The following is a 15110-nucleotide window of genomic DNA, read 5'->3' as shown; positions in this document are numbered from 1 at the left end:
CGGTTCCTGCCCTCCCCGAGACAAATGAAGAGTGAGCTCACTATCGCCTATTCAGTGCCTACAAACCAGTGACATAACTGAGGCACACGTTTCTTACTAATAGTCACCAATCAGAGATTTGATTTCATTTACTAAATTCCTACTGAAAGAGAACAGTTCAAGTCAGATTGGTTGCTATCGGATACAGCATCATTTGCGCTGTCTGCTGCGGCGGGTCAGAGCACGGAGTGGCCGTGTGAGCGCCGCCATGAGCCGCAGCATACGCTGTAGCTATTGTGTCCCAGTGTAGTGTAAGTCACCGTGCGTTACCGATACCTGTCTGTGAAGAGGATGACGAGATCTTCGTTATCTGCGTATTGCTCCAGAGCGACCTTTAGCAGCTGCACTCTCTGCCCGTCTCCGTGCCAGTCTTCCCCGAGGCCCAGCACCTACAGTCATATGAGAGAAGAAGCCGTAAGTGACGAGTATACACTCAGGGTCTGGTGCTGAGGGTGCGCCCGTCTCTGGAGCGTATCTTGCATGTTTTCTCATAGCGCGTTTGCCGGAACCAGGCTACGCAAGTACAGGCAATGCAGAATACTGCGCTTTTCAATCGTCTCTCCATTTGCGGCTGAAGGGGCGTAGCTGGGCGGGCGTTCTTACTAAGGCAAAGCTCGGTCAGGGTGAGCCGGAGGAACTGTGGGCTCTGCAGAGATGTGCGTATGCATTCTCAGACATATTCCCTGCGCCTAGGATAGGACCGATGCACCGATGGCGATAAAGGATAACAAGCGTGCGGGTAGGGTTGGTGCAGTCGCATAGATTCGTACAACACTACACACGGGCGAATACCCACATGTGAGAATAATGTGACGGCATAATTAGTTATGTACACTGCAGTTATCACATACATAATATTCAGCTTAGTAACATACAGCCATATACAAGCATCAGCTGAACCTCACAATGCGCAACGCGAACATTATATTCATTCAAAACATAACTGATAGCGATCGTATTCTATCACCGGCAGGGAAATGACTGATAGCGATCTATCACCAGCAGGGAAATGACTGATAGCGATCTATCACCAGCAGGGAAATGACTGATAGCGATCTATCACCAGCAGGGAAATGACTGATAGCGATCTATCACCAGCAGGGAAATGACTGATAGCGATCTATCACCAGCAGGGAAATGACTGATAGCGATCTATCACCAGCAGGGAAATGACTGATAGCGATCTATCACCAGCAGGGAAATGACTGATAGCGATCTATCACCAGCAGGGAAATGACTGATAGCGATCTATCACCAGCAGGGAAATGACTGATAGCGATCTATCACCAGCAGGGAAATGACGACTGATAGCGATCTATCACCAGCAGGGAAATTACTGATAGCGATCTATCACCAGCAGGGAAATGACGACTGATAGCGATCTATCACCAGCAGGGAAATTACTGATAGCGATCTATCACCAGCAGGGAAATGACTGATAGCGATCTATCACCAGCAGGGAAATGACTGATAGCGATCTATCACCAGCAGGGAAATGACTGATAGCGATCGTATTCTATCACCAGCAGGGAAATGACTGATAGCGATCTATCACCAGCAGGGAAATGACTGATAGCGATCGTATTCTATCACCAGCAGGGAAATGACTGACAGCGATCTATCACCAGCAGGGAAATGACTGATAGCGATCGTATTCTATCACCAGCAGGGAAATGACTGAGAGCGATCTATCACCAGCAGGGAAATGACTGATAGCGATCTATCACCAGCGGGCAAATGACTGATAGCGATCTATCACCAGCAGGGAAATGACTGATAGCGATCTATCACCAGCAGGGAAATGACTGATAGCGATCTATCACCAGCAGGGAAATTACTGATAGCGATCTATCACCAGCAGGGAAATGACTGATAGCGATCGTATTCTATCACCAGCAGGGAAATGACTGATAGCGATCTATCACCAGCAGGGAAATGACTGATAGCGATCTATCACCAGCGGGCAAATGACTGATAGCGATCTATCACCAGCGGGCAAATGACTGATAGCGATCTATCACCAGCAGGGAAATGACTGATAGCGATCTATCACCAGCAGGGAAATGACTGATAGCGATCTATCACCAGCAGGGAAATGACTGATAGCGATCTATCACCAGCAGGGAAATGACTGATAGCGATCTATCACCAGCAGGGAAATGACTGATAGCGATCTATCACCAGCAGGGAAATGACTGATAGCGATCTATCACCAGCAGGGAAATGACTGATAGCGATCTATCACCAGCAGGGAAACGACTGATAGCGATCTATCACCAGCAGGGAAATGACTGATAGCGATCATATTCTATCACCAGCAGGGAAATGACTGATGGTGGGTTAATAACGTGACAGACAGAGCAGACATCCCCTAGGAATCCACAGCAACCAATCGGAAACTCGCTTTCAGCAGCACGTAAACCAAAGCGGATACTTGATTGGCTGCTGCAGTATCAATGCTATTAGCTTAGCGTTATTAAGCCCTATGTGTTATACATATCACGGAGGACGATAATGACTGCACAATAATGGACGCCTGAGCTCCGCCGTTGCGCAGTGTCACTTTGGGCTAAGAGGAATTTCTGCCCGTTTCCTCCCGGAGTATTTCCTGTGTGAGATTTGGAATTCCTGGCTGGGACGCCCTCAGGGGCCACAGGCGTCTCACACACCTTCACTTTGTAGTTGAAGCATTGCAGTGATCTGTGGAATCGTCTGAAGCCGTCAGTCTCCTCCGTGGCTGTGGTTATTACTAAGAGGTTATCTGAGCAAAGAGAGAGTAAAACAGTCGCTATTATTACGCCAAACACACAAAACACAGACACACACACACACACACACACACAAGACACACACACACACAAGATACACACACACACGATACACACAAGACACACACACAAGATACACACACACAAAAGACACACACACACACACACAAGACACACACACACACACACAAGACACACACACACACAAGACACACAAGACACACACACACACACAAGACACACAAGACACACACACACACACACACACAAGACACACACACACACACAAGACACACACACACACACACAAGACACACACACACACACACAAGACACACACACACACACAAGACACACACACACACACACAAGACACACACACACACACAAGACACACACACACACACAAGACACACACACACACAAGACACACACACACACACAAGACACACACACACACAAGACACACACACACACAAGACACACACACAAGACACACACACAAGACACACACACACACAGATACACACACACACACAGATACACACACACACACAGATACACACACACACACAGATACACACACACACAGATACACACACACACAGATACACACACACACAGATACACACACACACACAAGATACACACACACACGACGCACGCACACACACACGCACACACAAGACACACGCACACACAAGACACACAAGACACACGCACACACAAGACACACGCACACACAAGACACACGCACACACAAGACACACGCACACACAAGACACACGCACACACAAGACACACGCACACACAAGACACACGCACACACAAGACACATGCACACTGCTACAATGACGCAGCCCACGACTTGCAGGCGGCCATGTTGCGGGCTCAACAAATAAACTGATAAAGATGAGGTCATCATGTTTCAGTGCACAAGCGCCTCTCAGGTGCGCACATTACCAGTGACCTGCACACCGCGGCCATGGAAACGGGACAGAACAGGAAGTGGGTGTGTATGTATAATGGGATTGGAGGGGGCTGATGTGCATACAGCCTGCATAGAATTACTTCTGTTATTATTGTCCCTGTATAGGCCGTTATCTAGTGTTCTCTATGCAATAAGGTGTAGCCAATCGGATAACTAGAAATCTCACAGCATGACCATGGGGGAGGCCGCGACTTGTCCAATCGTATTGTGTTATACTGGGTACACACCATACGATTTAACGTCCGATATATCGTCCCAAAGCGGACGAATGATATATCGTATAGTCTGTACATCCGATCCATCGTTCAACGACACGTCCCGTCTGCTGTGCATCAGATGGGACAATTCAATGGATGACATAGTGTAGTTACTCGCAGCAATACAATAGTGTGAGGAGGAGAACAGAGACCGCAGGAAGCCACAGACAGAGTTATATAGCGGGAGGAGCAGGGACCCCAGCAGCACAGAGTATATCAGGAGATGAGGGATGTGTCAGTGAGGACAGGGCTGCATGTGCTATAGATGTACCACCGCCATATTTGTGTTATAAGGGCCATTCAGGACGATGATAACAGAAGGGTTAAACAAAATGCTTTATTCTTTATATAAAGTAATGAATTGTTTTAAATGTTGCAATTATTAATATTAAGTGATAAAGATTAATACATGATTGGGACTCCCATAAGAAATGACTTAAATATATGCAAATAGCAACATTTTACAAAATAAACCCAGAAATACATCACATCTATTACAAAAAGTATACGTCTGAGACACGGACCCTGGTGTGTGTGTGATAGAGGATTATTAGACTATGAGCTGGAATGGTGCTGGGACTGGTGTGAATGATTGAATATTCTCTGTAAGGTGCTGTATAGTTGGTTGGAGCTACACGTAAATGATTATCCCTGTGCTGCACTGTGAGAATGGACTGTGCAGTGACGGGGTAACCTGCGTGCAGGCTAGTGTCAGAGCTCCCTGCAGTGACCTGCGTGCAGGCTAGTGTCAGAGCTCCCTGCAGTGACCTGTGTGCAGGCTAGTGTCAGAGCTCCCTGCAGAGACGGGGTAACCTGCGTGCAGGCTAGTGTCAGAGCTCCCTGCAGTGACCTGCATGCAGGCTAGTGTCAGAGCTCCCTGCAGTGACGGGGTAACCTGTGTGCAGGCTAGTGTCAGAGCTCCCTGCAGTGGCCTGTGTGCAGGCTAGTGTCAGAGCTCCCTGTAGTGACCTGTGTGCAGGCTAGTGTCAGAGCTCCCTGTAGTGACCTGTCTGCAGGCTAGTGTCAGAGCTCCCTGCAGTGACGGGGTAACCTGTGTGCAGGCTAGTGTCAGAGCTCCCTGCAGTGACCTGCGTGCAGGCTACTGTCAGAGCTCCCTGCAGTGACCTGTGTGCAGGATAGTGTCAGAGCTCCCTGCAGTGACGGGGTAACCTGTGTGCAGGCTAGTGTCAGAGCTCCCTGCAGTGACCTGCGTGCAGGCTAGTGTCAGAGCTCCCTGCAGTGACCTGCGTGCAGGCTAGTGTCAGAGCTCCCTGCAGTGACCTGCGTGCAGGCTAGTGTCAGAGCTCCCTGCAGTGACCTGCGTGCAGGCTAGTGTCAGAGCTCCCTGCAGTGACCTGCGTGCAGGCTAGTGTCAGAGCTCCCTGCAGTGACGGGGTAACCTGCGTGCAGGCTAGTGTCAGAGCTCCCTGCAGTGACGGGGTAACCTGCGTGCAGGCTAGTGTCAGAGCTCCCTGCAGTGACGGGGTAACCTGCGTGCAGGCTAGTGTCAGAGCTCCCTGCAGTGACGGGGTAACCTGCGTGCAGGCTAGTGTCAGAGCTCCCTGCAGTGATGGGGTAACCTGCGTGCAGGCTAGTGTCAGAGCTCCCTGCAGTGACCTGCGTGCAGGCTAGTGTCAGAGCTCCCTGCAGTGACCTGCGTGCAGGCTAGTGTCAGAGCTCCCTGCAGTGACCTGCGTGCAGGCTAGTGTCAGAGCTCCCTGCAGTGACCTGCGTGCAGGCTAGTGTCAGAGCTCCCTGCAGTGACGGGGTAATGTGTGCAGGCTAGTGTCAGAGCTCCCTGCAGTGACCTGTGTGCAGGCTAGTGTCAGAGCTCCCTGCAGTGACGGGGTAACCTGTGTGCAGGCTAGTGTCAGAGCTCCCTGCAGTGACGGGGTAACCTGTGTGCAAGCTAGTGTCAGAGCTCCCTGCAGTGACGGGGTAACCTGTGTGCAGGCTAGTGTCAGAGCTCCCTGCAGTGACCTGCGTGCAGGCTAGTGTCAGAGCTCCCTGCAGTGACCTGCGTGCAGGCTAGTGTCAGAGCTCCCTGCAGTGACGGGGTAACCTGTGTGCAAGCTAGTGTCAGAGCTCCCTGCAGTGACGGGGTAACCTGTGTGCAGGCTAGTGTCAGAGCTCCCTGCAGTGACCTGCGTGCAGGCTAGTGTCAGAGCTCCCTGCAGTGACCTGCGTGCAGGCTAGTGTCAGAGCTCCCTGCAGTGACCTGCGTGCAGGCTAGTGTCAGAGCTCCCTGCAGTGACCTGCGTGCAGGCTAGTGTCAGAGCTCCCTGCAGTGACCTGCGTGCAGGCTAGTGTCAGAGCTCCCTGCAGTGACCTGCGTGCAGGCTAGTGTCAGAGCTCCCTGCAGTGACCTGCGTGCAGGCTAGTGTCAGAGCTCCCTGCAGTGACCTGCGTGCAGGCTAGTGTCAGAGCTCCCTGCAGTGACCTGCGTGCAGGCTAGTGTCAGAGCTCCCTGGAGTGACCTGCGTACAGGCTAGTGTCAGAGCTCCCTGCAGTGACCTGCGTGCAGGCTAGTGTCAGAGCTCCCTGCAGTGACCTGCGTGCAGGCTAGTGTCAGAGCTCCCTGCAGTGACCTGCGTGCAGGCTAGTGTCAGAGCTCCCTGCAGTGACCTGCGTGCAGGCTAGTGTCAGAGCTCCCTGCAGTGACCTGCGTGCAGGCTAGTGTCAGAGCTCCCTGCAGTGACCTGCGTGCAGGCTAGTGTCAGAGCTCCCTGCAGTGACCTGCGTGCAGGCTAGTGTCAGAGCTCCCTGCAGTGACGGGGTAATGTGTGCAGGCTAGTGTCAGAGCTCCCTGCAGTGACCTGTGTGCAGGCTAGTGTCAGAGCTCCCTGCAGTGACGGGGTAACCTGTGTGCAGGCTAGTGTCAGAGCTCCCTGCAGTGACGGGGTAACCTGTGTGCAAGCTAGTGTCAGAGCTCCCTGCAGTGACGGTGTAACCTGTGTGCAGGCTAGTGTCAGAGCTCCCTGCAGTGACCTGCGTGCAGGCTAGTGTCAGAGCTCCCTGCAGTGACCTGCGTGCAGGCTAGTGTCAGAGCTCCCTGCAGTGACCTGCGTGCAGGCTAGTGTCAGAGCTCCCTGCAGTGACCTGTGTGCAGGCTAGTGTCAGAGCTCCCTGCAGTGACGGGGTAACCTGTGTGCAAGCTAGTGTCAGAGCTCCCTGCAGTGACGGGGTAACCTGTGTGCAGGCTAGTGTCAGAGCTCCCTGCAGTGACGGGGTAACCTGCGTGCAGGCTAGTGTCAGAGCTACCTGCAGTGACCTGCGTGCAGGCTAGTGTCAGAGCTCCCTGCAGTGACCTGCGTGCAGGCTAGTGTCAGAGCTCCCTGCAGTGACCTGCGTGCAGGCTAGTGTCAGAGCTCCCTGCAGTGACGGGGTAACCTGTGTGCAGGCTAGTGTCAGAGCTCCCTGCAGTGACGGGGTAACCAGTGTGCAGGCTAGTGTCAGAGCTCCCTGCAGTGACGGGGTAACCAGTGTGCAGGCTAGTGTCAGAGCTCCCTGCAGTGACGGGGTAACCAGTGTGCAGGCTAGTGTCAGAGCTCCCTGCAGTGACGGGGTAACCAGTGTGCAGGCTAGTGTCAGAGCTCCCTGCAGTGACGGGGTAACCAGTGTGCAGGCTAGTGTCAGAGCTCCCTGCAGTGACGGGGTAACCAGTGTGCAGGCTAGTGTCAGAGCTCCCTGCAGTGACGGGGTAACCAGTGTGCAGGCTAGTGTCAGAGCTCCCTGCAGTGACGGGGTAACCAGTGTGCAGGCTAGTGTCAGAGCTCCCTGCAGTGACCTGCGTGCAGGCTAGTGTCAGAGCTCCCTGCAGTGACCTGCGTGCAGGCTAGTGTCAGAGCTCCCTGCAGTGACCTGCGTGCAGGCTAGTGTCAGAGCTCCCTGCAGTGACCTGCGTGCAGGCTAGTGTCAGAGCTCCCTGCAGTGACCTGCGTGCAGGCTAGTGTCAGAGCTCCCTGCAGTGACCTGCGTGCAGGCTAGTGTCAGAGCTCCCTGCAGTGACCTGCGTGCAGGCTAGTGTCAGAGCTCCCTGCAGTGACCTGCGTGCAGGCTAGTGTCAGAGCTCCCTGCAGTGACCTGCGTGCAGGCTAGTGTCAGAGCTCCCTGCAGTGACCTGCGTGCAGGCTAGTGTCAGAGCTCCCTGCAGTGACCTGCGTGCAGGCTAGTGTCAGAGCTCCCTGCAGTGACCTGCGTGCAGGCTAGTGTCAGAGCTCCCTGCAGTGACCTGCGTGCAGGCTAGTGTCAGAGCTCCCTGCAGTGACCTGCGTGCAGGCTAGTGTCAGAGCTCCCTGCAGTGACCTGCGTGCAGGCTAGTGTCAGAGCTCCCTGCAGTGACCTGCGTGCAGGCTAGTGTCAGAGCTCCCTGCAGTGACCTGCGTGCAGGCTAGTGTCAGAGCTCCCTGCAGTGACCTGCGTGCAGGCTAGTGTCAGAGCTCCCTGCAGTGACCTGCGTGCAGGCTAGTGTCAGAGCTCCCTGCAGTGACCTGCGTGCAGGCTAGTGTCAGAGCTCCCTGCAGTGACCTGCGTGCAGGCTAGTGTCAGAGCTCCCTGCAGTGACCTGCGTGCAGGCTAGTGTCAGAGCTCCCTGCAGTGACCTGCGTGCAGGCTAGTGTCAGAGCTCCCTGCAGTGACCTGCGTGCAGGCTAGTGTCAGAGCTCCCTGCAGTGACCTGCGTGCAGGCTAGTGTCAGAGCTCCCTGCAGTGACCTGCGTGCAGGCTAGTGTCAGAGCTCCCTGCAGTGACCTGCGTGCAGGCTAGTGTCAGAGCTCCCTGCAGTGACCTGTGTGCAGGCTAGTGTCAGAGCTCCCTGCAGTGACCTGTGTGCAGGCTAGTGTCAGAGCTCCCTGCAGTGACCTGTGTGCAGGCTAGTGTCAGAGCTCCCTGCAGTGACCTGTGTGCAGGCTAGTGTCAGAGCTCCCTGCAGTGACCTGTGTGCAGGCTAGTGTCAGAGCTCCCTGCAGTGACGGGGTAACCTGTGTGCAGGCTAGTGTCAGAGCTCCCTGCAGTGACCTGTGTGCAGGCTAGTGTCAGAGCTCCCTGCAGTGACCTGCGTGCAGGCTAGTGTCAGAGCTCCCTGCAGTGACCTGCGTGCAGGCTAGTGTCAGAGCTCCCTGCAGTGACCTGTGTGCAGGCTAGTGTCAGAGCTCCCTGCAGTGACCTGTGTGCAGGCTAGTGTCAGAGCTCCCTGCAGTGACCTGTGTGCAGGCTAGTGTCAGAGCTCCCTGCAGTGACCTGTGTGCAGGCTAGTGTCAGAGCTCCCTGCAGTGACGGGGTAACCTGTGTGCAGGCTAGTGTCAGAGCTCCCTGCAGTGACGGGGTAACCTGCGTGCAGGCTAGTGTCAGAGCTCCCTGCAGTGACGGGGTAACCTGCGTGCAGGCTAGTGTCAGAGCTCCCTGCAGTGACGGGGTAACCTGCGAGCAGGCTAGTGTCAGAGCTCCCTGCAGTGATGGGGTAACCTGCGTGCAGGCTAGTGTCAGAGTTCCCTGCAGTGACCTGCGTGCAGGCTAGTGTCAGAGCTCCCTGCAGTGACCTGCGTGCAGGCTAGTGTCAGAGCTCCCTGCAGTGACCTGCGTGCAGGCTAGTGTCAGAGCTCCCTGCAGTGACCTGCGTGCAGGCTAGTGTCAGAGCTCCCTGCAGTGACCTGCGTGCAGGCTAGTGTCAGAGCTCCCTGCAGTGACCTGCGTGCAGGCTAGTGTCAGAGCTCCCTGCAGTGACGGGGTAATGTGTGCAGGCTAGTGTCAGAGCTCCCTGCAGTGACCTGTGTGCAGGCTAGTGTCAGAGCTCCCTGCAGTGACGGGGTAACCTGTGTGCAGGCTAGTGTCAGAGCTCCCTGCAGTGACGGGGTAACCTGTGTGCAAGCTAGTGTCAGAGCTCCCTGCAGTGACGGGGTAACCTGTGTGCAGGCTAGTGTCAGAGCTCCCTGCAGTGACCTGCGTGCAGGCTAGTGTCAGAGCTCCCTGCAGTGACCTGCGTGCAGGCTAGTGTCAGAGCTCCCTGCAGTGACCTGCGTGCAGGCTAGTGTCAGAGCTCCCTGCAGTGACGGGGTAACCTGTGTGCAGGCTAGTGTCAGAGCTCCCTGCAGTGACGGGGTAACCTGTGTGCAAGCTAGTGTCAGAGCTCCCTGCAGTGACGGGGTAACCTGTGTGCAGGCTAGTGTCAGAGCTCCCTGCAGTGACGGGGTAACCTGTGTGCAGGCTAGTGTCAGAGCTCCCTGCAGTGACCTGCGTGCAGGCTAGTGTCAGAGCTCCCTGCAGTGACCTGCGTGCAGGCTAGTGTCAGAGCTCCCTGCAGTGACCTGTGTGCAGGCTAGTGTCAGAGCTCCCTGCAGTGACCTGTGTGCAGGCTAGTGTCAGAGCTCCCTGCAGTGACGGGGTAACCTGTGTGCAGGCTAGTGTCAGAGCTCCCTGCAGTGACGGGGTAACCTGTGTGCAGGCTAGCGTCAGAGCTCCCTGCAGTGACCTGCGTGCAGGCTAGTGTCAGAGCTCCCTGCAGTGACCTGCGTGCAGGCTAGTGTCAGAGCTCCCTGCAGTGACCTGCGTGCAGGCTAGTGTCAGAGCTCCCTGCAGTGACCTGCGTGCAGGCTAGTGTCAGAGCTCCCTGCAGTGACCTGCGTGCAGGCTAGTGTCAGAGCTCCCTGCAGTGACCTGCGTGCAGGCTAGTGTCAGAGCTCCCTGCAGTGACCTGCGTGCAGGCTAGTGTCAGAGCTCCCTGCAGTGACCTGCGTGCAGGCTAGTGTCAGAGCTCCCTGCAGTGACCTGCGTGCAGGCTAGTGTCAGAGCACCCTGCAGTGACCTGCGTGCAGGCTAGTGTCAGAGCTCCCTGCAGTGACCTGCGTGCAGGCTAGTGTCAGAGCTCCCTGCAGTGACCTGCGTGCAGGCTAGTGTCAGAGCTCCCTGCAGTGACCTGCGTGCAGGCTAGTGTCAGAGCTCCCTGCAGTGACCTGCGTGCAGGCTAGTGTCAGAGCTCCCTGCAGTGACCTGCGTGCAGGCTAGTGTCAGAGCTCCCTGCAGTGACCTGCGTGCAGGCTAGTGTCAGAGCTCCCTGCAGTGACCTGCGTGCAGGCTAGTGTCAGAGCTCCCTGCAGTGACCTGCGTGCAGGCTAGTGTCAGAGCTCCCTGCAGTGACCTGCGTGCAGGCTAGTGTCAGAGCTCCCTGCAGTGACCTGCGTGCAGGCTAGTGTCAGAGCTCCCTGCAGTGACCTGCGTGCAGGCTAGTGTCAGAGCTCCCTGCAGTGACCTGTGTGCAGGCTAGTGTCAGAGCTCCCTGCAGTGACCTGTGTGCAGGCTAGTGTCAGAGCTCCCTGCAGTGACCTGTGTGCAGGCTAGTGTCAGAGCTCCCTGCAGTGACCTGTGTGCAGGCTAGTGTCAGAGCTCCCTGCAGTGACCTGTGTGCAGGCTAGTGTCAGAGCTCCCTGCAGTGACCTGTGTGCAGGCTAGTGTCAGAGCTCCCTGCAGTGACCTGTGTGCAGGCTAGTGTCAGAGCTCCCTGCAGTGACCTGTGTGCAGGCTAGTGTCAGAGCTCCCTGCAGTGACCTGTGTGCAGGCTAGTGTCAGAGCTCCCTGCAGTGACGGGGTAACCTGCGTGCAGGCTAGTGTCAGAGCTCCCTGCAGTGACGGGGTAACCTGCGTGCAGGCTAGTGTCAGAGCTCCCTGCAGTGACGGGGTAACCTGCGTGCAGGCTAGTGTCAGAGCTCCCTGCAGTGACCTGTGTGCAGGCTAGTGTCAGAGCTCCCTGCAGTGACCTGTGTGCAGGCTAGTGTCAGAGCTCCCTGCAGTGACCTGTGTGCAGGCTAGTGTCAGAGCTCCCTGCAGTGACCTGTGTGCAGGCTAGTGTCAGAGCTCCCTGCAGTGACCTGTGTGCAGGCTAGTGTCAGAGCTCCCTGCAGTGACCTGTGTGCAGGCTAGTGTCAGAGCTCCCTGCAGTGACCTGTGTGCAGGCTAGTGTCAGAGCTCCCTGCAGTGACCTGTGTGCAGGCTAGTGTCAGAGCTCCCTGCAGTGACGGGGTAACCTGTGTGCAGGCTAGTGTCAGAGCTCCCTGCACTGACCTGTGTGCAGGCTAGTGTCAGAGCTCCCTGCAGTCACCTGCGTGCAGGCTAGTGTCAGAGCTCCCTGCAGTGACCTGCGTGCAGGCTAGTGTCAGAGCTCCCTGCAGTGACCTGTGTGCAGGCTAGTGTCAGAGCTCCCTGCAGTGACGGGGTAACCTGTGTGCAGGCTAGTGTCAGAGCTCCCTGCAGTGACCTGTGTGCAGGCTAGTGTCTGAGCTCCCTGCAGTGACCTGTGTGCAGGCTAGTGTCAGAGCTCCCTGCAGTGACCTGTGTGCAGGCTAGTGTCAGAGCTCCCTGCAGTGACGGGGTAACCTGTGTGCAGGCTAGTGTCAGAGCTCCCTGCAGTGACGGGGTAACCTGTGTGCAGGCTAGTGTCAGAGCTCCCTGCAGTAACCTGTGTGCAGGCTAGTTTCAGAGCTCCCTGCAGTGACGGGGTAACCTGTGTGCAGGCTAGTGTCAGAGCTCCCTGCAGTGACGGGGTAACCTGTGTGCAGGCTAGTGTCAGAGCTCCCTGCAGTGACGGGGTAACCTGTGTGCAGGCTAGTGTCAGAGCTCCCTGCAGTGACGGGGTAACCTGTGTGCAGGCTAGTGTCAGAGCTCCCTGCAGTAACCTGTGTGCAGGCTAGTGTCAGAGCTCCCTGCAGTGACCTGCGTGCAGGCTAGTGTCAGAGCTCCCTGCAGTGACCTGTGTGCAGGCTAGTGTCAGAGTTCCCTGCAGTGACCTGTGTGCAGGCTAGTGTCAGAGCTCCCTGCAGTGACGAGGTAATGTGTGCAGGCTAGTGTCAGAGCTCCCTGCAGTGACCTGTGTTCAGGCTAGTGTCAGAGCTCCCTGCAGTGACCTGTGTGCAGGCTAGTGTCAGAGCTCCCTGCAGTGACCTGTGTGCAGGCTAGTGTCAGAGCTCCCTGCAGTGACGGGGTAACCTGTGTGCAGGCTAGTGTCAGAGCTCCCTGCAGTGACCTGTGTGCAGGCTAGTGTCAGAGCTCCCTGCAGTGACCTGTGTGCAGGCTAGTGTCAGAGCTCCCTGCAGTGACTTGTCTGCAGGCTAGTGTCAGAGCTCCCTGCAGTGACGGGGTAACCGGTGTGCAGGCTAGTGTCAGAGCTCCCTGCAGTGACGGGGTAACCTGTGTGCAGGCTAGTGTCAGAGCTCCCTGCAGTGACGGGGTAACCTGTGTGCAGGCTAGTGTCAGAGCTCCCTGCAGTGACCTGTGTGCAGACTAGTGTCAGAGCTCCCTGCAGTGACCTGTGTGCAGGCTAGTGTCAGAGCTCCCTGCAGTGACCTGTGTGCAGGCTAGTGTCAGAGCTCCCTGCAGTGACGGGTAACCTGCGTGCAGGCTAGTGTCAGAGCTCCCTGCAGTGACCTGTGTGCAGGCTAGTGTCAGAGCTCCCTGCAGTGACGGGGTAACCTGCGTGCAGGCGAGTTTCAGAGCTCCCTGCAGTGCCGGGGTAACCTGTGTGCAGGCTAGTGTCAGAGCTCCCTGCATTGACGGGGTAACCTGTGTGCAGGCTAGTGTCAGAGCTCCCTGTAGTGACCTGTGTGCAGGCTAGAGTCAGAGCTCCCTGCAGTGACGGGGTAACCTGTGTGCAGGCTAGTGTCAGAGCTCCCTGTAGTGACCTGGGTGCAGGCTAGTGTCAGAGCTCCCTGCAGCGACCTGTGTGCAGGCTAGTGTCAGAGCTCCCTGCAGTGACGGGGTAACCTGTGTGCAGGCTAGTGTCAGAGCTCCCTGCAGTGACCTGTGTGCAGGCTAGAGTCAGAGCTCCCTGCAGTGACGGGGTAACCTGTGTGCAGGCTAGTGTCAGAGCTCCCTGTAGTGACCTGGGTGCAGGCTAGTGTCAGAGCTCCCTGCAGTGACCTGCGTGCAGGCTAGTGTCAGAGCTCCCTGCAGTGACCTGCGTGCAGGCTAGTGTCAGAGCTCCCTGCAGTGACCTGCGTGCAGGCTAGGGTCAGAGCTCCCTGCAGTGACCTGCGTGCAGGCTAGTGTCAGAGCTCCCTGCAGTGACCTGCGTGCAGGCTAGTGTCAGAGCTCCCTGCAGTGACCTGCGTGCAGGCTAGTGTCAGAGCTCCCTGCAGTGACCTGCGTGCAGGCTAGTGTCAGAGCTCCCTGCAGTGACCTGCGTGCAGGCTAGTGTCAGAGCTCCCTGCAGTGACCTGCGTGCAGGCTAGTGTCAGAGCTCCCTGCAGTGACCTGCGTGCAGGCTAGTGTCAGAGCTCCCTGCAGTGACCTGCGTGCAGGCTAGTGTCAGAGCTCCCTGCAGTGACCTGCGTGCAGGCTAGTGTCAGAGCTCCCTGCAGTGACCTGTGTGCAGGCTAGTGTCAGAGCTCCCTGCAGTGACCTGTGTGCAGGCTAGTGTCAGAGCTCCCTGCAGTGACCTGTGTGCAGGCTAGTGTCAGAGCTCCCTGCAGTGACCTGTGTGCAGGCTAGTGTCAGAGCTCCCTGCAGTGACCTGTGTGCAGGCTAGTGTCAGAGCTCCCTGCAGTGACCTGTGTGCAGGCTAGTGTCAGAGCTCCCTGCAGTGACCTGTGTGCAGGCTAGTGTCAGAGCTCCCTGCAGTGACCTGTGTGCAGGCTAGTGTCAGAGCTCCCTGCAGTGACCTGTGTGCAGGCTAGTGTCAGAGCTCCCTGCAGTGACCTGCGTGCAGGCTAGTGTCAGAGCTCCCTGCAGTGACCTGCGTGCAGGCTAGTGTCAGAGCTCCCTGCAGTGACCTGTGTGCAGGCTAGTGTCAGAGCTCCCTGCAGTGACCTGCGTGCAGGCTAGTGTCAGAGCTCCCTGCAGTGACCTGTGTGCAGGCTAGTGTCAGAGCTCCCTGCAGTGACGGGGTAACCTGTGTGCAGGCTAGTGTCAGAGCTCCCTGCAGTGACGGGGTAACCTGCGTGCAGGCTAGTGTCAGAGCTCCCTGCAGTGACGGGGTAACCTGCGTGCAGGCTAGTGTCAGAGCTCCCTGCAGTGACGGGGTAACCTGCGAGCAGGCTAGTGTCAGAGCTCCCTGCAGTGATGGGGTAACCT

General features: G+C 56.4%; 1 protein-coding gene across 1 annotated transcript in view; it reads right to left on the bottom strand.

The window, feature by feature from the left end:
• Positions 1-15110, bottom strand: part of LOC148474217 (procollagen-lysine,2-oxoglutarate 5-dioxygenase 1-like) — a 73275-nt gene that overhangs the window by 15909 nt on the left and 42256 nt on the right. The window contains exons 2-3 of the mRNA XM_088458922.1: positions 2709-2800; positions 316-428 (exon numbers count right to left, since the gene is read on the bottom strand). Of these exons, the coding sequence (XP_088315048.1) occupies positions 316-428; positions 2709-2800 (205 nt within the window). The remainder of the gene's footprint in view (positions 1-315; positions 429-2708; positions 2801-15110) is intronic.

This window comes from Taudactylus pleione, unplaced genomic scaffold (genome assembly GCF_031769625.1).
Source record: "Taudactylus pleione unplaced genomic scaffold, aTauple2 ptg000872l, whole genome shotgun sequence".
Lineage (NCBI taxonomy): Eukaryota > Metazoa > Chordata > Amphibia > Anura > Myobatrachidae > Taudactylus > Taudactylus pleione.
The sequence above is the reverse complement of the archived record's forward strand: the minus strand, read 5'-3'. Positions and strand labels throughout refer to the sequence as shown.